Below are 27,402 nucleotides of genomic sequence, written 5' to 3'. Positions count from 1 at the left end.
TTGTTATCCATTGTCTAGTTGATGTTATGTATTATAACTAAGAATGGAAACATTTCTTTAATAAGCAAGTTTAAAGAACACGTGTTTAGGTAGTCAGAAAAAAACTCCTTCGGACACTTGTCTGGTCATTCCTGTGTCCAGCTAAACTGGTTGTCTTAGAAAAGCATTATAAAAAATAATTTTTTTTTTTTAAATTACCATTGACCTGCAGTCTAGAAATACGTGATTGATGTTTTCAAAGGCTGAGAACTTGCCATATCTGTTGTTTAGACATCATTGGCTATGTCCTGGAAATTGGAGGTGGAGAATCTAGTAGAATTTGTCTTCTAGGAATTGGTCACTCATCCTTCAAGATCTTAGAATCTTAAAACAATTAGTGTGACAACATCTACACTTCTGCTTCTGGCAAGTCTAAATAATTTGCTTGTGATTTTTAACAAAACCCAGACCTTTCCCTGGTCTCTTGCCCAGAGTTCCATTCTCCTTATTAATTCTAGGGAGACTTTGTGAAGTGGGAAACAGCACAAAGGTAGAATGGGGATCTGGGCTGTGAGATAGTCCTCACCCACTCAAATGACCTGTGGACCAAGAAATTTTTGGTATCACCAGTCTGTGTTCCTGTGGCTATGGATGTGTTGTCATCTTAGTTCTCAATGGCTTAACATAGAGGAAAGCAAATGTATTTTCAAGGTTTAAAGTTGCAAGTTATTTCCAGTTTTTTTGCCATGAATCCAAACAGTTTGGTTAGGGAATATTTCTTAAATGACATGGTCTAATATTCAATGAACAGTAATTGATCTTCACAAAAACTACCTAAGCTAATGGAAAGAAAGAATAGGTTCCTTTGCCTGGTGAGCTATGATGACTTAACCTGGATTCTTGTTATTTTGACCCACTTCTGCACATCTTCAGCAGGTGATGGCACCGTTAAGGAGTATAGAAATTGTGCAGTTACAATTAGCAATCAGTAGCTGACTTTTTAGGCAGGAGACTTTGGCCCTTTAAAGAGAATTCTGAGACGAACAGAATATTTGGATTGATTTATTCAGTGAAGTATGATGCTATGTGCTAAGCATACAATGGACCAGCCTCATAGGAAGCCATAGAACAAATAGATTTAAACAGATATCCTACTTGTTTTAAGACCCATTTCTGTGTCAATGGATTTTTCTGTCTTTGGACTTTGTAATTGAATCACCAGGTTTGTTTCTTTTTGTAACATTCTGTATATCCATTGAAAAAATACAATCGTGTAAGTTGAAGTACCAAGATCATACAATACCTGTAAGTTGAGGTGTGCATAGGTAGGTGCAAAGTTAAGAGGGCTGTAAAATGGAGTGCTTATCTCTTGGGCTTAGGTGTGAGAATTTGGGGGTAATGGTGTAAAGTAAGGTTATTTCATAAAACGCAGTAAGAGTAATTTTGATGTTTTTGGTAAAGCAGAAACTAGATAAGATCTCCAGATTTGGTTTGGTTTTAAAGATGTTCTTCTCTGTTGTTGTGAAAAACAGACTTTGAATGATGAAAGCAAAGAGCTGACCCCATTGCTCTCAACTGTGAGCAAAGGAAGACGTAACCTAAATGTGGCACAATTGCTCTTGTTAAGGGAAAAAAAGGAATTGGTATCTAGAGTGAGGTTGATCGCTAGAAAAGATTAGCTGCAGTTCTGTGAGTCAGATGACATTTTTTTGGGTCTAGTATTATCCAGAATTATATAAGGGACACATACCTATTGTTGGAAAAGAAGTTTTTAAGAAACTCTCTTGATCATAATCTAACAACTTAGTAAGATCAGATGGATTCTTTTTCCTGCTGATATGAAATGGCTTAACCCACCCTGAGAGATTCAAGAGAAGGATTTTGATTAGACATTTGTGATTTCAAGGTCCAAGAATATCTGCAAGAACTTCATATTGAAGAAATGTGGTTAATTCTAGAATCTTAGAAGGACCTTGAGAATAATTGAGAATAATTGGCTGAATGGCCAGTTACCTTTGTCTTAGTCCCTGATTTCACATAACCCCAGAAATCCTCAACAACAGGGATGCTCCGTTGTTCACAAAAGTGATAGAGATTAGATTAGGAAAGACCAAAAAAAAAGAGAGAGAAAAGTATTTGTATTGCTGTTCTTAATGGCATCATCTTTTGTTGGGTGAGAATTTCTTCAGTATTTGACCTACTGGATAAGTGAAGTGGAGTATGAGGAAGCAGCTTCTCTTGCTGTTCAATAATTTTATTCAAGGTCTAATTGGTCGCCAGGTAATTATCAAAAGAGATAAAGAGTATGTTGCCTTAAATTGAGGTCTTCTGTGCATGACTATGTCGTAGGAGAATTCTAGAGAGAACTGGATCTAAAAATCAAAGCCCTCCACTGTTCCTCTATATGAAAAATCTGTTTCTTCTCTGATTTGACAGAATTTCCCCATCTAGGGACAAAAGTACTCATTGGGATTTTGCTTTTAGCAGAGATACATGTGCATCAGGGAACGCGAGTCAGTTTCTCTGGAAAGCTTAATCCAGTAGAGACTGAAACATATTACAAAGGATTAATATTCAGTTCCCATTGTCAGAACTACCTGCATATTCACAGAAAGCCACATGACAACACATACTTGTCTTCCTCATTCTTCAGATATTTCCTGCGTACACAGCTCAGCTTTCTCTGAATTCATATGGGCTTTAACTCCTAGGCTCCTAAGTCTCACATGTGTAAAGCCTGAAGGAAATAAAGTTTCAAAAATCTAGTTTTGTCATATTTTAGCTTTAGTGTGCAAATGCTTGATCTCTTGAAGAGTTTGAGGTGTGTTTATGTGTATGTATTCGGCAAGTATATGTAACACTTTTTATTTTAAAAAATGATTTTTAAAAAGCTGTTACATTTTCAGCAGAAACCACAATCCAGTTAAAGCTTTTAAGAAGTAGCTTTAAACAGTATGTAAGTTGTAGGACTTTGCTGGGGGGAGGCAGAGTAAGGTAGAGGACCTGTTTTTGGATGGCTGTAATTTGACAGGGTCCTTTGAGTCAGACATGAACTTAATACCGAGGGTCAGAATGCCGGAGGGCAACCTGTGTGTTTATTGTGTATAACAAGTGAGAATCATACCATTTCCAGGATACCTCTGCAAGACAACTGAAGCCCTGGTGAAGGGCTTAAGTTCAATGACTTTGCTTGTGACGGCTGTTACAGAGAGGTGACTTCTCCATCTATGTGCTTTTTCTCTGAAGCCGAGACAAAGATAGTAACCTCTGGACCCATGAGTCCCTCAGGAAGGCATTTTGGAAACCAACAATTAAAAAAAAAAGTTTGAGTCTAGTTAGCAGATGAAGATTACAATTCTGCAGATTTTTCTTTATTCTCTTGGTGGCAGAGCCTGTAGTGGGTAGTAAGGGCACAGCGTCCTGGTCCTTGCCAAGAATGATATGCCAAGCTTCCTAAAGCTTCCCATCTATATAGGTCTTTTCATCTTCAAAGGGCTTTCTGAGCATTCGTTTACCACCACCTGCCTGGGAGATAGGAGTTATTCCCATTTTATAGACGGAGGGAGTGGAGGTGTAAGTGACTTGCTTGAGGCCACTCAAGGAGTTGAGGGTCAGAGGGAAACGCAGGAGTGCCAACGCCACTTTTTAGCTGGATCAACCTCCAGCTCTTTCTCTCTCGTGGCATTTCCCCTTGAGAGCCCCAGATTGATGATAACGTAAATCTGAAGTCATCAAATAATCCTGAGCAAAAAGAGACACCAAGTCTGTCTTTTTTTTTTTTTTTCTTTGGTGGCTGCCTCTACAGTTAAACCCTGGGAAACCTAGACCTAGAGAAGAAGCCATTTAACCCTCCTGAGGTTCACTTTCCACATCTATAGAATGGGGCTAATAAGACCCATCTGCCTACTTCAGAGTTGTTGTGAACACCAAAATCAAAACAGGGTAGTGAGGACAAAAACTTTGAAAACCGTTACAGAGCTCTGCAAATATCAAGCATTATTGTTGTTGCCAGAAATGACCACAAGACTGCTCTACCAAAGGGGTAGGACTTTTCTAATTAGGGGGCTAACTGCTTTGGTGATGTTCAACTAGGATCAAGTACTATCATGAAAAAATCCAAAAATCAGTAGAAGAAAAGACTGTACCAGGGACACATACCAGTATTATATTTAGTATATATTTAGTAGAAAAAAATGGCAGAAAATGTTGATTTTTAGTTTGCAGTGTGTAGCTGGAACTCAGCCCTCCCCACCCAGGATGCCTATTGAACATGCCTGCACTGTGAAACAAAATCCATGTTATACTCCAGGCCTTAGGTCCAGGGACAGAGTGTGCCAAACTGTTTGAAGCCCACAGTCTGTTCTTCCACCATGAAGATGTATTGCGGGCTCTCTGCAAACCCTGCTGGTGGCCTGGGGCCTCCAGCAGCAGCGCTCAGAGAGTAGAGAGAGAAAAAGGCTCCCTCCCTCCAAGCTGTTCCAGCCACTCAGCAGCAGGGCTCACAGGCAGGTGAATTTCAGCCCCTATTTTTGCCCCCTTGGCTGAGCCCCATGGGGCAGAGTCCTTGGAGACCCTGGAACTAGAGGTGGCCAGACCCAGAGGGGCTACAAAACTCTAGAAATCAGGAGTTGCCGAAGTCCCTCCAGGAAACCAGGGGAAGACTCCCTACTCCCCACCCCCCACCCCCCGCCCCCAGCTAGCCTTGACACACAGGCCAGACTGCCATCCAGGCAGCTGCAGAAGCCTTTAATACCCCAGCAGTTTTAAACAGGGGATAAAATAAAGTGACTAATCCATAAAGGACTCAAGCCATTTTGCCGAAAATAAAATCAAGCCTTAGGGTTTTTCTTTTTAATCTTTATTGGTTTTTCTGCTTACAAAAGTAATACATGCTGGTTGTAAAAAAATTCAAACGTTAGAAAAATATGTTAACATAGCAGGTGAAAAGTCCTCCATATTCTCAGCCTTCCAGGAAAAACAGGGTCAGCAGATTGGTATAAAGATAGGGCTTTTTTTGTTTTTTGTTTGTTTGTTTATAGCAGCAGTTCTTGACAGTTTTTGCAAGACACACAAAATTGCTTGGCATTCCTATGTGTGACATAGTGTCATGGGTGTACCCAAGGTTTGGCCATTTCCTGGCAAGCCAGCAGTAACCCCACCCTGTTCCGTCCAATTTGAGAAAGCATATGGTTGTGCAAGTGAGCTAGAGTGAAAGATCTTATGGGGATGATCTTAGGTCCATGTTAGTTTATTTTTTTATATGAACCAGTAAAAAACTTTATTTTTTTTTTTTTACTATTATTAGCAACAAATGCCTTGTGACACATCCCACACTGATTACAACATGCTGCTATGTTGTAGCAGTTAAGTGCCAACGTTGTAAAGGATCGCTGTGGTAGCTAGTATGAACTGCCTGTCATATTAGCTAGAGGCTAAGCCGCTTTTCTCTATCCCCGCTTTGGAAAGAGCTTAAAGTCTGCAGAAAAGAATTTCATTTCGCTATAAGGCAGGATTTCTTATCAACAATAACAGTAATAATAACAACTGTGTTTTGAGTGCCAACTCTTTCTGAGGATTGTGTGTGATGTGCATATATATAGAATACATGTATAAAATAATCATAATGTGCTGTGTCATTTATACATTATATCATTGAATCTTCAAATAGAAAACTGAGACTCAGAGAGGTAGGTGAAGTAATTTTCCCAGCCTTAAGAATTGTTAAACATTGGTATTGGTCAGCCTAAGGTCAAAAACTCGGAATTTTATAAAATTGAGAAGAATGGTCTTAGAAGGTTGATGATTATTTCCAGTTATAAACTAGTCAAGTAACTCCCAGAAAGACATCTTGACATCAGTTCTGAGTAGTATTAAGTTTAACCAGATTACTTGTGAGATGTCTTTTGATCCTTGGGTAATGGTTTCCTACCAAGAGCAGTATATTCCCGATGTTTGTATTGGAGTGATTTAGCTCGGCTATTCAGTATGATGAGAAGGGGGGTAGGGTGGAGAGGGAATAAGCTTTTGAGTTAAGAGAAAAAGACCAAAATGTGTCCAAATTCCAGCCTTACTTCTTCCAAGCTCTCTGACTTTGGGCAAGTTATTTAGCCTTTCTGAGCTTCAGTTTTCTCATCTAAAACAAATGCAGATAATGATGATAATGATAATGATACCACCTACCTCATAGAGTTGTTGGAGCAGCAAATTAGATAATGCCTGAGACTTTATAAGCCCAAATACATGTTCAGTATTATTGATTATTATCAATCTATTTAGACTATCATCGAGACATCACTATTCACCCACAGAATGAAGTGATGGGTACAACTCTTGTGCAATTATATTTTTTAATACTTGGGCAGAATGGGCATTTTTCTCTGGACCACGATAAATCCAGAAATAGGTCCTGAGGAGCAAGTGAGGTGTTAAGGATGCCAGTGTCTTGTTACCTTTTATAATGAAAAGTAAAAAGCAAACTCTTTTACAGAGGTACAACGGTAAATGCCCACGCAGCCTAAGGACCACTTGGCTAATTAGCACACCTGCGTTCCAGGATTTCCTGATGCCCCTCCGCCACTTGTTGTCAGCTCCTTGAAACTGCAGAAATTTGCCTGTGCAGGTGTGGAGAGCCTGTTTGAATTACTTAGGGTGCATGAAAGAGCAAATTATTTAGGCAATAGAGCTGAAAATGTAGGCAAATTAGAATTTTTCATAGCGAGATTGTTCATTGTTAAGCCAATTCATGATTATATGTGTGCGTGCATCTTGCTTCAGATATTCCGCTACAAAATAAACCTCTTTGCTGCAATGAATATGGATGTGGACTAATTTAATCAATATACTTGTGACAGTTGTGGTGTCTGACAGATTTCATCCTTTGAATACTGGCTGAGTCAATGTGTGCAGTATATATATGGGCCAAGACTCATAATTTTTGTTACAAGAAGATTATTTTGAAAAGACACAATACTGCCTGTCAGAAAATGGAAAAGCCTGAGGGATAGAAAGCAAAGGGCAAGGGGATTTTTGTCCTGTTCCCTCTTACTGGTCTGAAAACTCAAATTTGTGAAACTAAACTGCTTTCCTTTTTAAAAATTTGTAAGGCATTGACTATTTTTCTTCTCCTTGATACATTTGAATTCTGTAAATTGACTAAAAGGTGAAGGGAGGTGGATTTTGTGCGTTGTTGGATGAAATGGAAGATTGAGTAAGTGCCCTACTCCGATCAGCAAATGTTTACTTTCTGGAAAGATCAACACATGTGATAGATCACTTTCAGAGAATTTGCTTTTTAGAGCAAGTGGATTTTAGTCATTTCCTAAAGAGCACTTGCACCTGAAATTGTCTTCTAAGATAAGAGAGCCACCAAAGGGGGTAGGCTAGTAGAATAGTTTAATGCAACCAATCAGAATATCAGAACCTGGCTTTGGAGAACCCTCCCATCACCTCACCATGAGATCCCTAGGGAAGCTTGTTCTAACTAATTTGGAATCTTTGGCCAGCATTGCCCACTGGAGCCAAGCACAAACACAGTGCGGCAGGGGGCAAAGTTCTAGGCAAATGGCCCCTCACTTGAAAATGCAGGTCAGTCTACAGTGAGTCCATTCATACTAAGCATCTTGGCCTCCATGAAGTCTCGTAAAATATGCCTCAGCTTGAGTGCCCTGCAGATCTGAAAGACCCTGAGAGCTGAAGGAAGGCTGAAGACCAAGAGTTTAGGAGCCTGACTCAGACCAGTGGTCCTATGAAGTAGTGGCACCAAACTCTGGATTTATACTACAGTGACTTTCCCAACCCTCACTCCCACCCTCTCCCCAGCTGGCTGAGAGCCATTCCAAGGGTGGAAGTGCTGGGCCAGGATGTCAATCCCAGGGGCACCCCCATCATGATCAGACCCCTCCCTGCCAGACCTCCAGATCACTTGCAATGTTACAGGAGCCTTTAGTAGGCGTTTTGGTCACTGCCTTAAAGATCATGATGTCACTTCTCATGGGTCATCCACTAGGAGTCCAGGCAGAGTGAACAGCGATACACCATTTTCCATTTGCTCCAGATACATACGGTTTTACTCAGTGTTCCCTGTCTGGCCTGCCCAGAGCTTTCCTATCTTATAAAGGACTAAATAGATTTGCTTAATCTCTCCATTACTAAGATGGAATGAAAATAACTCTTGGGAGGCCCGAGTTTAGTGTTAGTGTTGCTTTTAGTTTTGATGCTGACTTAAACTATAGGGCCTAATGAGGTTTGTCTAATTTCTGTGACTACACCTTGAGGTGAGACATAAGCAGAAGCAGCTCAGTGTCTGTCTTCTTTATTTCTTGTATGAGTTTTATTTAATAGGTGGTCCAGGTACTTTGTGTTGTCTAATTCTTCTCTTCCTTAGGGGTTGGGTTTGGGGTTAGGGCTAGGGTTAGGGTTAGAGGTTTCAGCTGATATCACCTTTCAGAATTTCTTTACTACCACTTGGCTTTTATGAGTCTCTGAAAAATGTGGGGCACAGCCATCTCTCTGGAGAGCTGCAGACAATCTGTGGCACAAAACTTTGCCTTAACTATGTATTAAAAATATTGGAGGAGGGCTTCCCTGGTGGCACAGTGGTTGAGAGTCTGCCTGCGGATGCAGGGAACATGGGTTCGTGCCCTGGTTGGGGAAGATCCCACATGCCACGGAGCGCCTGGGCCCGTGAGCCATGGCCGCTGAGCCTGCGCGTCCGGAGCCTGTGCTCCGCAATGGGAGAGGCCACAACAGTGAGAGGCCCGCATACCACAAAAAATATATATATATTGGAGGAGCCTAAGTGTGAAACATTATTAGAGTTTAGATTTCATAAAGAATTTTCCTTGAAGAAATCAAGCTAGTCTCTAAGATGAGGAGGCCGACTTGAAGATGACGGTTTTTGTCAAGCGTGATCTTATAACGTATTAAGTTGCATAACTCAGAATAGACATTTAGATAGTGTACAAAGATGCCACTATTGGTGTATTAGAAGGCTTGAGGATTATGGCACATTTATTGGAGGTGAGATTTTGAACAGTCTCTAACTCTGGATAGTGAAACTCAGGATGTCAACACTAAAAGTGACTGGTAGGCAAAGGACTCACTAAAGGCACTGCAGTACTTGTGGTCCCCTTGAAAGGAGGTTAGCAGGGACACATGGTTTATAATGTGGTTAAGTCCAGTAATTTAACGTGTCCTCTTTTGAAGTATTGAATACAATATTGTATCAAATCCAGAGTAGGTGGCTGTGGAAATTACCCCAGGATATGAAATCACATTGGAAGAAAGGGCGGGCTCTGTGTATGTGTGTTACTTACATCGTGCGATACGTTCGTTAGACTAGTCATTGCTTTGTGTGAGGCATGGCACTAGGTAGGGGCTTTATGAAAATGAAATATACTTGGGCACTTGCAACTGCCTTTGTGTGTGTGACTTAGTAGGTAATCTGACATGATATCCAGTAGTGATAACCATGGAAAATAAATTTAGTGTAATGGAGCATTCCAGGTAAACGGGTGAAACTTGTCATCCTTTATATGCAGCTCAGTGTTGGTTCTTTATTTCGCATATAAATTGTATTTAATAGGTGGTCCAAGTACTTTGTTTTGCCTAATTATTCTATTCCTTAGGGGTTTTTAAAATCCTTAATTATACTCTTTCCAACTCTGCTCAAGATATAATGTGTTTTCTTAGAAACGTGCTTTAACATATTTGAGAACTTTGATGTAATATGTATGAATTATTTGGTTATTCTTCCAGTATGAGGCAACTGTAAATAATCAGTTGGATAGAAACACACGCACGCTGTACCAGAAAATCAACTTCCAATGTAAAGAACTCTGAAGCTACATATTCTATTTGTCCGGATTCATCATTTTTAAATTCAAATAGGATATGAACTTTATGGTTGAAAGATTTTGATTGTACACAAGTCGACTAATTTTTAACACATGGCAGGTACATTAATTTTAAAAAGATGAGTAAGGAATTCTTACCTTCATATGTAACTTATTAATATTTAGAGTTGAATCATTTTCCTGAGTAGTTTTGGCTTTTTGGAGTCTATTTTTCTCCACCAGCCGAGCTACAATGCTCAGCCAAGACAGGTTTATGACCTTTTAAAAATAATGATGGAAAATGAGATCGGTGGAAACATTTTAGTATCTGCTTTGCTCTGAGGCCTAAACTGTGAACTCTCCAGTTCTTGAAGGCTTTGAAATGCTGATTCCAGTCTTCTTGTGGGTTCTTAAACACCTCCTCAAATGACCCATTTTAATAACCCGAAAGCTATTATATAACGAGCAGCCATAATTTAGTCCAGGGCTCTAGGGGGACCCTCACAGTTCAGCAATGAATAGTTAATGCAGTATAATGTTTAGCAGGTTATTAGTTTTCACTATACAAATGCTGATCAGGGAACGCTTTTATAAGGTGTTTAAAATAAAATGTAATTAACTGGTTGCGTGCTTCTGTTGCAGCTCAAATTGAAATTATTCCATGCAAGATCTGTGGAGACAAATCATCAGGAATCCATTATGGTGTCATTACATGTGAAGGCTGCAAGGTAAGCCTTTTTAATTGTTGTTGTTGTTTCTATTAACGTTAGGATGTATCTTTGTGACTTCTATTCTTTACTTCTACTATGCCTAAAAATTCAACTCCTCGGCATTTTGAGTGACGAGAAACGACAGGACAGAATAAATATTTGGGTGTTCATTACAATCAAGGAAGTTATATATATATTTTATGCCTCCCATCACAATAATGAGAGGCTGGAGAATAGTATTCGAGCATGGCTTGTTTGTCACTTCCAATCCCAGAACTGATTGAACTGATGAAAAAATATCTTGGGTTATCTTTTTTCAAAAAAGAGATGACTCTAGACTTCTGTAAGGTCCCTGTTATAAGCTTTATAAGAAGGCGTTTCCAAGAAGTTTAATGGGAATGTGATTGAAAGTCTTATTGCTGGCTCACAGATGTTGACACATCTGGCCAAATCATGGCAGGGTTTTTAGAAAGCACTGAGTTCTGGTCCTGGGGCCGCCCTTTGTCCCTATTGTTTTGGGCATGTCTTCATCTTTTAGTGACTCTGTTTCTTCATCTGTAAAGTGGCATTCTTCCTACCTTTTAGAACTATTCCAAGAATAGAAATAATAACTGTGAATGAAAGTCCTTATAAACTGAAAAGTGCTATTTAAATCTAATAGTCTTATTGCTGTTGTTACTATTTTAATTATTACTGATGCTGATCTCAGGGCAACATGGACAGCACATGCATAATGTGGGAGTGGAAAATAGAGATGTTTATCCTAATCATTCAAGACCCCCCCCCCCCCCCCCGAACTTAGATTGCCTCCGTTATTCAAATTTCAATTCATTAAGATTTAAATCCTCCTGCTTATCTTGGAAGGGCCTTGAGACAGCTTACAGGATAAAACAGTGCAAAATAAACAGGAGAGAAGCTATTTAGACATGCGTGAGGCCTCTGAGACAGTTGTTTGCCACTGAACCAGGCCTGAATTAGCCCTAAAGCATTTGGAGGCTGAAGCAAAAAATAAAATCCACAAATTTGGTTAGCTTTCCTTTAGTGAAATTAGAAAAATACAATGTCAAAAAATACAAAACCACCTTCAGACACAAATAACTACTGGGAGACTTCAGGGAAATTTGCCTTGTAATTTCCTTATGTCTTTGTTTTACTGTTAATCATCATAACACTTGCCACTTTGTACATATACAAATGCTTCATATTGACCGTATGTTGGGGAAGCTTGAGATTTTTGCACACCACCTACCATACTTCATTATTCAGAAATCCATCTCGGAACAGAAAAGGGACATTATCAGAAAAACTGATGAAATCCAAATAAAGTCGGTGGTTTAGTTAGTAGCACTGCACTGATGTTAATTTCTTAGTTTTAATAAATGTAGCATAGTTACATAAGGTGTTAACATCAAGGGATGCTGGATGAAGGGTAGAATGGAAATGTCTGTGCAATCTTTGCAACTTATTACTAAATTTAAAATTATTTCAAATTAAGCAGTTTAACAAAATTAAAAAAAAAATTCACCCACCTTTAGCAATAGAGAGCTTTCTACTCAAAGGGGATTTTGAATTATTCATCTCTGTGGTACCCTCAAGACCTCAAGGTTCTGTATTACCAAGGAAAGAAATTATTTCCTCAATTTGCCCTCCCTCCAAATTAATTAATGAATTAAAATTAAACAAAATAAAATCAACGGCCTGGCCTATGTTATCCCAAGATGTAAGCAAGAGAGGTACCTGCCTGTGACAACTGTCCCTCCATTGATTTGGGGGGGTTAATTCGGCTGATGTGGCTGGGCCCCTGTCACACTTCACCGTCACCCACTCTGTGTACGCACCTTCTTATCACTGGTAGAGGGTGGCATGGTCCTTCTTGCTGAAGGGTGTATAGACAGCAGTGCTCTCCTACCAGGAGTTCCAAGCAGACTTGATTTTTGTGCATTGCCTATCACCTAGGTATTTTCTTAAGTGGTCTGGGTCCCAGGGATTAACCACGTGTGTACCATCAGGCTGTTCACGAAACTGATCGCTCTCTCTGTGTCTCAGTAATGCCACATGTAGTATTATGTGGCAAATTGAATACGATACCTAGGAATGGCACGCAGGGCAGGACCAGGGAGAAGATGGGGGCTACTTCATAGGAAACACCTCAACAATTCAGAAGATTAATTAACAACACGCTATTCAATAAAATCTGAATTCTCTGAGTACCACTGTGTTTACTGAGGCATAAACAATGTGTGTTTTCTTTTTAACACAATGTTTATTTATGACAGAAATAAAAGCAATAAGAAAACAAAGGGCAGCTATTATTTCACTGTTGTCAGTTTTCTAGATTCCCTTCCAGATCTTGTACAGCCTCGGTGCCAGTGTGTTTTTCGGTCATCTGCAGTTCTGCTTCTCTTTCCTATTGACTTTATACAATGGAAATCACAAAAGCAGTCAATTAAAACTTCATTTTATTAACAGATTGGGCCTATACCCAGCCTGGGACCTATATGGTAGCATGTGTTTATATTCGATGCATATAGTATTTGCCCTGCGTCATAGTTTCCGCTACAACTAACATTTTTTTTTTTATTGAAGTATAGTTGATTTACAACGTCATGGTAGTTTCAGGTGTACAGCACAGTGATTCAGAATCTTTTTCAGATTCTTTTCCCTTACAGGTTATTACAAAATAATGGGTAGAGTTCCCTGTGCTATACAGTAGGTCCTTGTTGGTTATCTATTTTATATGTAGTAGTGTGTACATTACAACTAACATTTTTATCTCTAGTTGCAGTGAAGTCAAGAGACTTCTTTTGCCACTGATGTTAATGATTTATCATGTTCTAACCAGGTGAAGGTGGTTGTATCATGACAAATTATAAATAATTTGTCTCTGTAATAGTATCATTAGACTTAAGGAAAATTTCTGATTAGATATATAAATAGAAATCTAATGAGAGAGAAAAAGTGACTCGGTCATTTTCTGAGCTAATCGCTTTGTGAATCTATTTTAAATTGCATTTTAAAATCAACAACCTGAAACCACAAGAAACCGGAGAACCTATTTAATTGCTGAAATGCTTCTCTTTCACCACATACTTGCTCAAATAAGCATTGCACATGAACAGCAAAAGTGGTGGACGTTTTGGTAGCTCTTTTTCTGGTTCCTGAGTATTCCCAGCTCACCCCCTCCAAGTCCCTTTGGCCACATGTAGAGAGACGGTATAGTGTCAGGCTTATGCCCTGACTGTGGAGCCAGACTGCCTGGGTTCAAACTCCAGTTCTGCTATTTACCAATTTGAGCAAATACGCAACCTCTCTGTGCCTCTGTTTCCTCATCTGTAAAATGAGGATAGTAATTGTAGTTACTTCATATGGTTATCGCGTACATATAGGTAAAGCACTTACACGAGTGCCAGGCATGTAACAAGCACACATTGAGTGTTGGCTCTTGTTATTATCATTCCTGGGCAAACTCCTCATGTCTGAGTAAATGTGCTGTGTAGAGTCAGACACTATTTCCAGGATATCTGTGGGTCCAGTCTTGATTTTGTGACCATTTGTGATTTGTAATGTAGACTCTGCCAATAAAAGCAACGAAAATATGAGCACCCCCTTGGGTGTTCTCTAAGCACTATTAGGAGTCCAGAGACATAGAAGACCGAATCCTTCCCTCGAGCAGCTTACAGTGTAGTTGTAGAGATGAGGCCTTCATAGCAAACGAAGAACTAAATACTAGAGTAAGGCCGCGGTCCGTGATGTGACCCAAGAAGCACACATCCACTAGGCAGCCAGAGCCTAAAAATGGGGAAGTCTTGGTTGTATAACCCGGTTTGACTGGAGCAGAGAGTCACTTTCTGCAGATAGTGGAAGATAAGGATAGACAGGTGGGCCACTCCCAAATTCTTAAGAGCTCTGTTATGCCAAGGTTTTCATTGTAAAATTATTTTCCTTGTTCTTTGGAGATCATGATGGAACAGTGTACGAGCACTGGGCCAGCCCTGAATATTGCATTTCAGAAGACCGTTGAATCCAGGCCTGCAAGGGCTTAGTGCTGCCAGTAAAGATGTTCCTGAGCTCTTGGAACAGAATTTAGTCCCAGCCCTGGGTGAGCATTAGCAGGGGGTGTAAGGTAAGCTGGGTAGGCCTGCCAGGGAGGAGGGGCCCGGTCATGGAGCACGGGGACAGCAGAAAAGGCCAGGAATAAAATGAAAGGCGGCAGATGTTAGGGTTAAGGTTCGATCTTCAAAGTGAATACAAATGCTGAAGTGCCTATAGAAAAATGACGACTGGTGGAGGCTTTCTTTCGAGAAATGGTTCTGTTTATCATTCAACTTCATTTCCTAGCTTCAGTATTAGATACAGTGGCTGCTTAGAGGAGGAGGGTGAAAAATCTATCTCAAGATTAAAAAAACACACACACAGAATTTTTAATCCATATCTATTTAGACTTTGGGCCTCTACCATAACGTTTTCCCCCAATTTTGTTGAGAAATAATTGACATACGTTACTGTATATGTTTAAGGCATTCAGCATGACGGTTTGATTTACATATCTTGTGAAATGATTACCACAATAGTTTCAGCTAGCATCCATCTTCTCATGCACAGTTGACCCTTGAACAACATGGGTTTGAACTGCATAGGTCCACTTACTTATACTCACATGGATTTTTTTATTGGAAAAAATCATAAATAAATATGAATTTCTTTTTAACATTATCTTTTCATTTTTGATGTCTAATGTTGGTAATACATATAACATCTCCTTTATCGTATATGACAATATGGATGTAGATACTGACAGACAATTCACCTTGAAAACAAAGGACATAAACTTATGGTATTGATAAATACAGCACAGTACTGTCAGTGTATTTTCTCTTCCTTATGATTTTTTTAATAACATTTTCTTTTCTCTAGCTTACTTTATTGTAGTGTTTTGGTATATAGCACATACAACATACAAAATTTTTGTTAATCAACTGTTTATGTTATCAGTAAGATTTCCGGTCAACTGTAGACTATTAGTAGTTAAGTTTGGCGGGAGTCAAATTAGGATCTACTCTTGTAGTAGCTTTCCTTTATATCATAAAGCAGTGTTAGCTATGATTATCATTCCACTATAGCTTCTTAAATAATAATGTACAGTTGAGTATTGAAGTTAGTGAATTGATTTCTGATTACATCTAAGACCCTTTGCCTCGTGGTAAGTCTAAGAATAGAGTCCATTCATGTGTCAAATATTTATTCATCAATTAATACACTTAAGATGATGTCTTATGCAAAGCTTCCTCTTCCACCCAGGAAGGGGAGAACTTAGAATAGTTTCGTCACATTAACAAATATGCTCTCTGAAATTAACAATAAAAAGTCTTTTCAAAGATATCCAGAAAGTATAATGGGTACTTTTTTTTTCCTGAAAGAGTTAAAGCATTTTCTGGAGCTTTTTATGTATTAGGTTAAAAACCATATCCATAAATGTTCCTTTTAGGCCCAAATTGTTTTTTAAAGGATTCTAACATTTTTATTTCAGTTGTAAAATATCACTAGCCCTGGATCAGCTTGTCCACTTTTCAGCATTGGTACGTCCATGCTCCACATTTTTACTTTAATATTTTATAACACTTGGCCCCAGTATTAGAGCTAGCCATTTAAAATGAAAATTAGACTTGGCTTTTATTACATCCTGTGACATCAGAGTTTCACTTCTGTTATATACAGGTGATAAGAACAAATTTTTTATTTAGCAAAATCTTCCAGGCCTGTGATGAAATAAATGCACAAGTGGTAGGATGTGTTAAACCCCAACTTGCATCAAGATGATTTGAGGGGTTTTTTTTTTGTATTTTCCTGGTTTCTTTGGTTTGGTCTTAATCATGCCTCAGCTCACAGAAGATGCTGGGCTTCTGACCTTGTCATAGATAGGGTCTAACATGTTGTCTGGCTCAGAGTAGGGCCTCTCATGCTTGCTTGGGAATCACTGTTGCTGAATGTGCCCACTGGATTGGATCAGAGGATGGCACATCACCGTATGGCAAAGCAGACATCTCCACTTACCAGACAGAACACACGAGGTCAGCTTTAATCAGAGATCATTTGCATATACAGTTCTACGGGGAGGCCAGTCACTACTGAACAGGAAAGTAGTTGAGGAGATCCACACTTCCATGGCTTATTGCTGCCCGATGCCTGAGTGTGGGACCATACCAGCTCACTTTGGAGAATGAGGTTTCCTGTTTTGTTTTGTTTTTTTCCTAAAGAACAAATTTCCTTCTTATTTGCTTCCTTGGGGACTGTTATTCCTGTCTCCTCCCCCCATTTTAGTTTTATCATTTCTCCTGCCTCTTCCTCTCTCTGATTTTAATCGGTGCATGCCCTCTCTTTCCCCCTCAATAAAATTAAGTTGCCAGTTATCTTCTCTCTTAACTTTAAATCCTTAACTTTCTGCCCACGTTTATCCAAAGATATTTCTTGTTCCTCACCCCCATACTTCCGAACATTCCAACAGAAACTTCCCAAAATAAAAAAAACTGAAACAGAGTTCATGCCTCTCCAACTAGGATTCTCAGCTCATCTCAGCCACAGAAGTGGAATGAGAGGGATTCCCACGTCCATAGTCCCCCAAATACCAACATTTCCGTTGGATTGGAAAATACAATAATCCGCCCAGGCATATGAGCATTCACCATAAATCATAGAGTTATGAATAAACCTTGGTTGTCAAAAGCAAATGTGTAGCCGTTCCAACGCGTCTGCCATTAGAATTCAGCAAGGCAGCTGTCAGCTGTTTTCTTGTAATTAAACAGCCAATGAGCAGCTAATTAAGACATATGTGTATACAGAAGTGGAAGTGGGTATGTTAATGAACTGTAGGAATCAATTCATTAAGTGAAAATTGTCAAAAGACCAAACATCAGATCAGCATTTCAGCCTGTGCCTCACTGGGAAGGAGCCCCGAGCCGGAGGGGAGCCCCTCAGAGCTACACCCCACTCCACCCCAGCACCTTTCCAGCCACACCCACAGGTCTCTGTGCAGCCAGCGCCCTCTTGGGGGCAAAACGATTAATAACCCCAATAGGGAATACCATGTCTGTTTCAAAGCTTTTTATCAAGGAGACCTAGCAAAGGAGAGCGTTTTCCTACTTGTATAAGCCTGGTATTCGATACCCTATAAAATGCCGTCTCCCTCACCTTGTGTTTGAACCATTACATGGAACTTTGTACAGCTGAGAAGTGGGGCATTTTTACTTGTCTGTTTTGTTGTTTATCTGTTTCTGTTTGGTCTGCCCCACATGTTTGTCTGGATGACTTTTGGATAGTGTATTAAGAAGTCTCTGGCCTTTGGGTTAAGATGCACCCAGGGTTCAGGGATTCAAATCCTGGCTCCTCTCCTTACCTGCTGTGTGACTTTGGATACATGGATTAACCTCTCTGAAGTGTCGTTTTCTTATTTGTAAACAGATTTAAAAATACCTACTTTGCAGTGTTGTTGTGAACTGCAAATAAATCGTGTTTGCGAAGTGTCCTCCACGGTGCCCGGTATAGCATAGGAGCTAAGCATGTGATTGTCACCACTGTTTTTATCACTGGCATCATTTTTCCTCTGGTCATTCATTTCACAAGTGTTTGTTGACTGCTCCAAGTACTAAGTTAGCTACTGGAAACAAAGAAACAAAGCTGTCAGTGAGGGAGACAAATTAGTAATACAGCAAGTTAAGGGCTATGAGGGGGATAGCTGCAGGGCTCTAGGGGTGTACATGAGAGGGACCCCTCAACCAGCCTTGGGAAGGGCAAGGTCAGAGAAAGTGAATCCTCAAGAGAAGAGAACTTCCAGGAAGGTTGCGGGGCCGGGGTGGGGGGGGGGGTGTGGAATCCTTTGAGGAACTGTGGACACAGTGGTTTAGGCTTGGCCAGAGTGTGACTTCGAGAAGAGGAGAGAGCTGCCTGGACAGGTGGTCATAGCCAGGTCATCAGTGAGGAGCCACTGAGGGCTCCTAAGCAGGGAAGGGACTTGATCAGGGTTCTGTTTTTAGAAACAGAACATCTTCGGTGATTGTGTGAGGATGGATTGGAGGGAGGGAGGATGGAAGCAGGGAGCAGTGGGGAGGCTGTGTAATAACCCATTCAGGAGATGGTAGATGTGGGAACCTGAGAAAATTGCAGTAAAGATGGAGAAAGGTAGCTGGATTGGGGAAACATGAAGGTGACCAGAAACAGCCTAACTTAGTGAGTGCATGGATGTGGGTGGCAAGGAGGCCGGGAAGCCCACCTTTGTGCCTTGAGTATCTGGGTGATGGTGGTACCCTTGACTGAACAAGAAAACACTGGAGGAGAAGAGGCTGGGAAAATGGTCCGTGGGTCGGGAAATGTTCTGTTCGGAATGAAGATCAAGCCATTCAGTATGTATTGAATGGGTAAACAACAAGGTCTTACTGTATAGCACAGAGAAAAACTCTACAGTATTCTATGCTGAACCATAATGGAAAAGAATATTTAAAAAGAAGGCATATATATATATTATATATATATATATATAATATATATATATAGCTGAATCACTTTGCTGTACAGCAGAAATTAACACAACATTGTAAATCAACTCTACTCCAATTAAAAAGAATAATAAAGCCATTCAGCTGAAGTCTCTGGAGAGTGTGTGTGTATGTGTGTGTTGGTGATGGGGGTGACAAGGCTATGGAAGGCCAGGCCACAACTTTGGGTTTGTGCCTGTCCAGAATACAGGGGAGCCACTCAGACAGCCTGGTGAGAAGCGAGGGGTCCAGCAAGGACTGGACTCAGTCCAGTCACGTGATGGTCAGTTTTTAGCAGCCAACAGTGTCTATATGTATGTCCATAACTTTAGTGTATATGTCACTGATGTAATTTCATACATTTTATAAATAGTAAAATCGACAATATTATAAACAGAGAATATAGTATATAGTGTGTGTATATATATATATATATATATATATATATATACACACACACACACACTATATAGTATATATATAGACAGCCAATTCTCACGGAATGTGCACATTGATTTTTGCTGAACTCTCATATCCATACCTGTGGTTGCAGCTGACGAAAGACTGTAGCACCAACGTGATTTTTCGTTTACATTAATGAATAAGAGGAAAGTGAAACAAGGAAAAACATGTTTTGGAACTTCACTCATTCGTCAGTGATGACTTGAACAACTTCTTTGCTGAATCAGATAATAGTTTTTAAAAACTGGAAGAGTATTTCTTTACATTCTTTCTTGTGCTCTTCACAATGTGATGGCTACAGACATGACATATTTTTAAATTGAACCCACATCATTATCCTTTTCTTCATCACTTTTTAAAAATTTTTATTGAAGTATAGTTGATGTACAATGTTGTGTTAGTTCCAGGTGTACAGCAAAGTGATTCACTTATACATATATGTACACATATCCATTCTTTTTCAGATTCTTTTCTCATATAGGTTATCACAGTGTATCGGGTAGAGTTGCCTGTGCTATACAGTAGGTCGTTGTTGGTGATCTATTTTTATATAGTAGTGTGTATATGTGAATCCCAAACTCCTAATTTATCTTCATCACTTTTTAAATCTAGACGGTAAGCAGAGCCATAAATCAAGCCCTGATCCACAGCACTTGTCAATTTCTGCGGTGTGAATACTCTCAGCACCTGGTCAATTTCAAACCTCCCCACACGGCATCTCACTGCAGCAGGATAAGGAAGAGGTGCACAGTGGCACACCGTTATGCAGGGAGCTACCATTCAGATATAATTGATGTAAATAACCTCAAAAACAAGGACAGTAGCAAAATAGTAATAAAATAATAAGTTAACGTTTAATAATGGTGATGTTTAACAGTTGGTTTACAAAATTCCTGAAATGTTAACATTCAGCTCTTGCAACCTGGTATCAGCCTTCTCCCACACCCATGGCCTCAGTCCCTGTGCTGGGGAGCTCCAATCTAGTGGAATCGATGAAAAATTTCATAGCATACATCCAAATTGTTGTGTTTTTTTAAATTAGGAAATAAAATTTTCCGGGGCTTCCCTGGTGGCACAGTGGTTAAGGAATCCGCCTGCCAATGCAGGGGACTCGGGTTTGAGCCCTGGTCCGGGAAGATCCCATATGCTGCGGAGCAACTAAGCCCATGCACCACAACTACTGAGCCTGCACTCTAAAGCCTGCAAGCCACAGCTACTGAAGCCTGCGTGCCACAGCTACCGAAGCCTGCGTGCCTAGAGCCTATGCTCTGCAACAAGAGAAGCCACCGTAATGAGAAGCCCGCGCACTGCAAGGAAGAGTAGCCCCCACTCACTGCAACTAGAGAAAGCCCACGCGCAGCAACAAAGGCCCAATGCAGCCAAAAATAAATAAATAAATTTATTTATTTATTAAAAAAAAATTTTTTTTCCAGAGAATAGAGGCAGAAATCAGGAATAAAACTCAAGGAAAGGCACTTTGAAAGACTTGGTGAAATAAGGGGAGATAAACTTGAGAGTTCTCTTTGAGGCAGCAGGAATGGGGGCAGAAGGCTGACATGTGTGAGGAAATCAAGACTGTGTGACATCGGTTTTGTTAGCCCAGCACTGCAGGAGAGATGCTTACGTGGGAGGACACTGCACTTAAAATTAGGGCACTGGAGTTTGAGTCCCAGCACTAACACGTAGCCATGGGAGAGCCTTGGACAAGTCACTTACCATTCTGAGCTTCATTTTTGTTATCTGCAAAATCAGAAAACTAGACCTTAACAAGGGAAGGCAGCCGAGTCTTCGGAAAGCTTTGTTAAAATGTTTGCCATACAAAATGACATTTCTTCTTTATTGACCTATAAAAATGGTGCTTTCACATTGTTCAAACTAGTTTGTATGCCTGCGACTATACTCCCAAAGGTTGTAGTTCAATAGATCTCATGTGTATTTTCTAAAAGCTCCATGGGTGATTCTCATACACCATCAGTTTGAGAACTACTGAATCTGATAATCTCTCTACTTCATTTCATCTCTAAAGGCCTATTTGTATTGTTCTAATGTATTGCAACAACTGCATGTGAGTATGCTGCCACTAGGTGGTGGTAGTGTGCCACAGTCACACCGAGTGCTGTATCTTACCCTGCAATTCATCATGGTGGCCCTCTCTGCTCAAGCCCACCATGTTTATAATGGCACATCTCCGTGTATCTTGACATCCATAAAAAGTGAACTTTTAAGAAAGCCAAAGAAGTCATTCATTAGCTCAGCTTTTAGAAATAAAACTCCAAAATTGTGTACTTAATATCTTTCCCAGCTGACTCACAGCTTCAGCACTTTCTTCTTTATGTATACCTCCTCAGTTCCACCCCAGAACTCCAAGTGCTGCCTTGTGCTGTCATTGCTCTCTGTGTGGCCTCAAGCTTCCCAGCCCCTAGAACTGGTGTCTCAGCTTACTCATTTCTCAGTGTGACCCTCTCCAGGATTGCTCCCCAGTCAGTCAAGATCCTGCTTCTGCATTTATGATCATACTTCTCCATTGAGGAAGGAAGGTACCTACCACACTTTCTCCCTTTCTTCCTCTTCTTTCTTGCTCTTCTAATCCTTCTCCTCTTAGGTGTTCATCAGCTTTAAATACTTTATCAGTTTAACTGCCCAAATCCTCTGAGAAACCCCAAGGAATACTGAAATGAAAAGTTTTTTTGTTTGTTTGTTTTTAAGGGAAAAAAGGGAGCAGGAAAGGAAGACCAACCTCATTCTGTCTGAAATGCAAAGTTTAGTGTATCTTAGTCACCCAGGCTTACCCTCTTTCTCCCTTCACAGCTCTCACCTTATAACCCCACCTGACCCCTCCCACTTGGTATTTGATAGCTAGCCTTGTGGGCATGAATGACTCTGTCGACTTAATCCAAAAGAAAGGTCTCTTCTCTGGTTCTTAGCACTGCCATTCTCTGAACTTTCCACAGTCATTTGCTCAAATGACTCAGTGAGAAATAAATGGTGTTGTAACGAGTAAGGTGAAGCATCCATGAACAAGAAACTGTATTTAATATCCTGTGATAAACCATAATGGAAAAGAATATTTAAATAAAGAATATATATATATGTAAAACTGAATCACTTTGCTGTACAGCAGAAATTAACACAACATCGTGAATCAACTGTACATCAATAAAAAACAAACAAAAAACAAAGCTGAGGCATCCGAAGAAGTGTAGTCCTTTTCCAAACGTTGGTTCCAGCCTCAGTGCTGTCGCTCCAAGAGCATGTGGAAAACCTCGTGGATTTGCCTTGCAACTGATGGCATTTCTCAAACATCTTTAATGATAGTGATTGTGTGTCCTTGAAGTCAGTTTGTTGTTGTTATGTTTGTTTTCTAAACAAGCCAGAGTAAAAGTAACTTGAATAAATGGGGACATAATCCTCCCAGTCAGAAATGAGGGAAAAATCACGAAATCGTGAGACTGGTTTCCTCATGTGAATAACCCACATCAGGAGGTGGCAGTAGAAGAGGAATCTGTAAAATGCCTGGGCATTGGCGCCGTGGCCAGCCAAAGGGGCTAACCTGAAGGAAAACGCTAATTTCAGAGCAGATCAGTCTCGCTCTTTTGTCATGCATACCTTGTGCCTTGACACTGCCTCCTTTCAGGATTGCCTTCTATGAGAACCCCCAAGTGGGAATCCTTCTGACACCCAAAGGAAGCAGAAAAATAACAAAAGGGATAAACGTGTGAGTTCTGGAATTAAACCACCTAAATTCAGATCCTGGCTTTACCCCCATGCAGGGGGGTAGGGGGGGAAGGGGGTGGGGGGCGTTCTGAGCTAGTGCCTCTCTCTCTAAGCCTCAGGTTCTTTGACCTAAAAACCAGGAAAACGATAGCAACTGCCTCGTGTTGCTCTTGTCAAGATTACGTGATGAAATCCATGTAAAGCACAAGGTGCCTAGCAAATAATAAGCTCTGTTTTAACGATTCCTGGGATTGGTTTTAATCGAGTAGGTGAGACATATAGACAAAAAATGACTGCTGTGAAGAAGGAAGTTTGTCAGATTCACAGACTTAGAGAGTGAATTTGTGGTTACCAAGGGGGAAGGGTTGGGGGGGGATAGATTGGGAGTTTGGGATTGACATGTACGCACTGCTATATTTAAAATGGATAACCAACAAGGACCTACTGTATAGCACAGGAAACTCTGCTCAATATTATGTAACAACTTAAATGGGAAAAGAATTGGAAAAAGAATAGATACATGCATATGTATAACTGAATCACTTTGCTGTACACCTGAAACTAATACAACATTGTTAATCAACTATACTCCACTATAAAATAAAAATTTTTTAAAAGAGAAGTTGGTTATAGCATAGGTCCCTTGAAACAGGAGGCACAGCTTGCCACACAGAGGACCACAGTGGAAAGCACCAGGGTCAGTCAGGAGGCAGATGGAATGAGGAGGAAACATCGGAGGAGGTGGCTGGATGTTAGGGCTCTGGATCGGTTGGTCTGCATGTAAAAGGTGTGCCCCCAGGCAAGTTGTTTGCTATTTCTAGGAATTAGGTAGTCCTGGGAAGCATAATCTCTCCTGGGTCATTTGCTCCTGGGTTATCAAGACCTCAAGATGTCAAAGCATTAAAAATACAGAATAAAAAGATATGATTAATATAGACACTCATTAAGATCTCTCTTATCATCATCATCATTATCATTATCGTTATGCCCTCCCAGAATTCTCTTGTAGCAGAACAAACTAGTGGTTGTATATAGCGTCTGTGCTAACATCCTGGAATTTCATTAGTGGTGGTTTGATGTTAACTTGAGTTTAGTATGTGAAAACTAAAGAGTAGCCTTTTTTTTTCCCTTTGATAATGATCCAAGCATTATTCAAGAGCTGTGTCTAGGGGCTTCCCTGGTGGCGCAGTGGTTGAGAGTCCGCCTGCCGATGCAGGGGACACGGGTTCGTGCCCCGGTCCGGGAAGATCCCACGTGCCGCGGAGCAGCTGGGCCCATGAGCCGTGGCCGCTGAGCCTGCGTGTCCGGAGCCTGTGCTCTGCAACGGGAGAGGCCACAACAGTGAGAGGCCCGCGTATCGCAAAAAAAAAGAGCTGTGTCTAGTCCTGGATTTCAGATTTTTTAAGAAAGTGGAGAAACTGGAAAGGATCCTAAGAAGAAATACTAAAGGTACAAAAGAACCTAGAAAGAAAGGTGACAGATGCTGTGATTCGGTCTGCAGACAAGGTACTGGGAGATAACTTGACAGCCTGCAAGTACTGGTTCCATTTAAAGAAAAAAGAGAGATTGTGTAGACATTCTTCATATTCGACGATTATAGAACGAAATGGAGCAGGCTCATTCAGCCTCAGTTAAAGGAGAAGAAAAATTCAGCGTCAGCTAAAGGAAAAGCAAATAATTCCTGATCCTAGGCACCTGCAGTGACAGCAAACATGGAGGGTCTGAAGGTGGTGGAGTCTCAAGAAGGTAATAAACACCTTTCAGCCTTGACAGAGATTATGTGTCTCCGACTCAACTGAATACCTAGACAGGTGACCTCTTGGTATCTCTTTCTAAGGATTATCTGCCTCTGTTACCATTTATATTTTCTTGAATTCTCTCCACTAAGCCCCAAAGAAAGCTTTACTTCTCACTTTCTTGTCAACAGAGAAAAAAAAAAAAAAAACCCACAGCTTTTTAGATATTTTGAGAAGAGAGAGATTGCCTCACAGAATAGGCCAGACTTGATATCAGGGAGGTTTGAAGTACAATAGACATTCTGAGACCCTGGGCCCCCAGCCTTGCCCATGTTGGTCAGTGAGCAGCCTGGCAGAGAGGTGGTAAGAGGTCAGTGCCTGTCCCTCCCATCCTAAGTTGGTTTCCAAAAGGAAAGAAATGGGAACTGAGGTCATATCCATCATAACCGTGACTTAATCCACCAAGTCCCCAGCCATCACAGAAGAAAGCAGATGTACTGAATAGTTCTTCCTGAGTAGCTCACATACCTTTCTACCCACATACTGTAGAAAAATCAGAAAGCACAGATGAACAGAAAGAAAATTAAGATCACTCATGCCCCCACCAACCAGTGCCAGCTGTTCTTTTCACTCGAGGGCATAATTTTCCAAAGTTTCTTCCATGTTAAATATATGGATTTTCCCTACAAAATTGGATTATGTTGTGTTTAGTTCTTTAGCTGTTTTTTTTTTATTCAGAAGTATATTTTTAATAACCTTTTTATGTCAATAATTGTATTTCTAAAACACCGTTTTTAAAGGTTGTTGAATGTATAGATATCCAGTATGACTCTTAACAATTCACTACTGTTGGACATTTAGCGTCTTTCTAATTTTTTTTTTCCCTTACCGATAGTGCTGTGATGAACATCCATGTAGGTAAATCTCTGTACCATTCTTAACATTCCTTTAAAATATATTCCTTAAAGGGTAATTACTGGTTCGATGGATAGGCATGTTTTTAAGGAGTTTGATAGAACTGCCAAGTTGGCCTCTAGAAAAATCTTCTGGTGAGAGAGTGCTCTTATCAGTTTGCCCAGCACTCTGTCACTCTTGTTAGTTCTTCAGGATTTTACCTTACCTTCTCCACTAGTGTCCCCTTGGTTGGGATCATCTGTCTTTGCCATTAAAGATTTGAAGGTGACTCTACTCTTGTGTACCTTCCATGGCTCTGCTTCATAGAAATGACTCTGGTTACCTTCTTTTTTTTTTTTCAGAGTACATCCCTAGTTTGGAAAACCACTGAGAGATAAGTAAACAATCAAAAGATAACCAGAAACAAACCCCCCATATGTTTGGAAATTAAGAACTGTGCTTGTATAGATAAACAACAATATCCTACTGTATAGAAGAGGGAACTATATATATATATATATATACACACACACACACACACACACACACACATACATATATATGTAACTGAATCACTTTGCTGTACACCAGAAACTAATACAACATTGTAAATCAACTATACTTCAACTTTTAAAAATGTGCTTCTCAAGAACATATGGATTAAAGAAGAAAGCTGTTGAAAACTAGAGCATATTTCAGGTTGAATAATCATGAAAATACTACATAGCAGAACTTGTGGGTTGCTGCCAAAACGTAACTAAAAGGAACCCTTGCAGCTTTAAGAAAAGAAACAGCAGTGAAAATTAATGAGCTACTAAGAATCCAGCTCAAGAAATCAGCAAAAATGAATGGATCAATGAGTGAATGAATTAGTGAAATCCTTGAGGTCAGTACTCCTTACGCATCTTAGTACAGCTCCTTATTTCCAAAACAGTGCTTAGTAAGTGGAACTTGATGAACATCAGATTGGATTTGTTCAATCTTCAAGGCCATGATTCTAAACACAGGGTATTTCCAAACTGTCAAGGGTAGAGTATTCCCAGTCTGATTGATCTGCCAAGATAATCCTTCCAAGTGTCACTTAACTTCTTGGGGCAGTAGATTCTGACTTGAGGAATGGAAGACGCCTAAAAGATGGTGGATTTACGTGGTCTGGTTGAGATGAGCACAGTGTACCAGGATCGCAGCCACCTGGGTTATGGTGAGGCTGCATCTTCTTATCTCTGGACACCCCAGAAGAGTGTTTTGTGTGTATTCTACTAAAAATGTTTTGGAGATAAAGGTTAAAGATAAGTGCCTTGGTACCGTTTCATTAAGCACACAGCCTTTGATCATCAGAGACCAAGAAGAGGGCCCAATCCTGTGCCTTCTACATAGGCAGCTGTCTGCTGCAGTTAAAGAAAGCTTTGCATGTGTAAGGGACACAGGATTGGGCTCTGGGGATCAATTTTACTCGAGGAAAAAGAAGTGACTTTAATTTCATTAATGGTCTCCAGGATGACTGTGCTACCAGTTTAATTCTCCATTAAATGTGCATGCTGCGTGGCGC

The 27,402-nt window shown here is 40.3% G+C and overlaps 1 protein-coding gene across 2 annotated transcripts in view; it reads left to right on the top strand.

The window, feature by feature from the left end:
* Positions 1-27,402, top strand: part of RORA (RAR related orphan receptor A) — a 721,989-nt gene that overhangs the window by 676,682 nt on the left and 17,905 nt on the right. For both annotated transcript variants that reach the window (XM_065872372.1, XM_065872373.1), the window contains one exon: positions 10,455-10,540. In XM_065872372.1, the coding sequence (XP_065728444.1) occupies positions 10,455-10,540 (86 nt within the window). The remainder of the gene's footprint in view (positions 1-10,454; positions 10,541-27,402) is intronic.

The sequence above is a fragment of the Phocoena phocoena genome, chromosome 2 (assembly GCF_963924675.1).
Source record: "Phocoena phocoena chromosome 2, mPhoPho1.1, whole genome shotgun sequence".
In the NCBI taxonomy this organism is placed as follows: domain Eukaryota; kingdom Metazoa; phylum Chordata; class Mammalia; order Artiodactyla; family Phocoenidae; genus Phocoena; species Phocoena phocoena.
The sequence above is the reverse complement of the archived record's forward strand: the minus strand, read 5'-3'. Positions and strand labels throughout refer to the sequence as shown.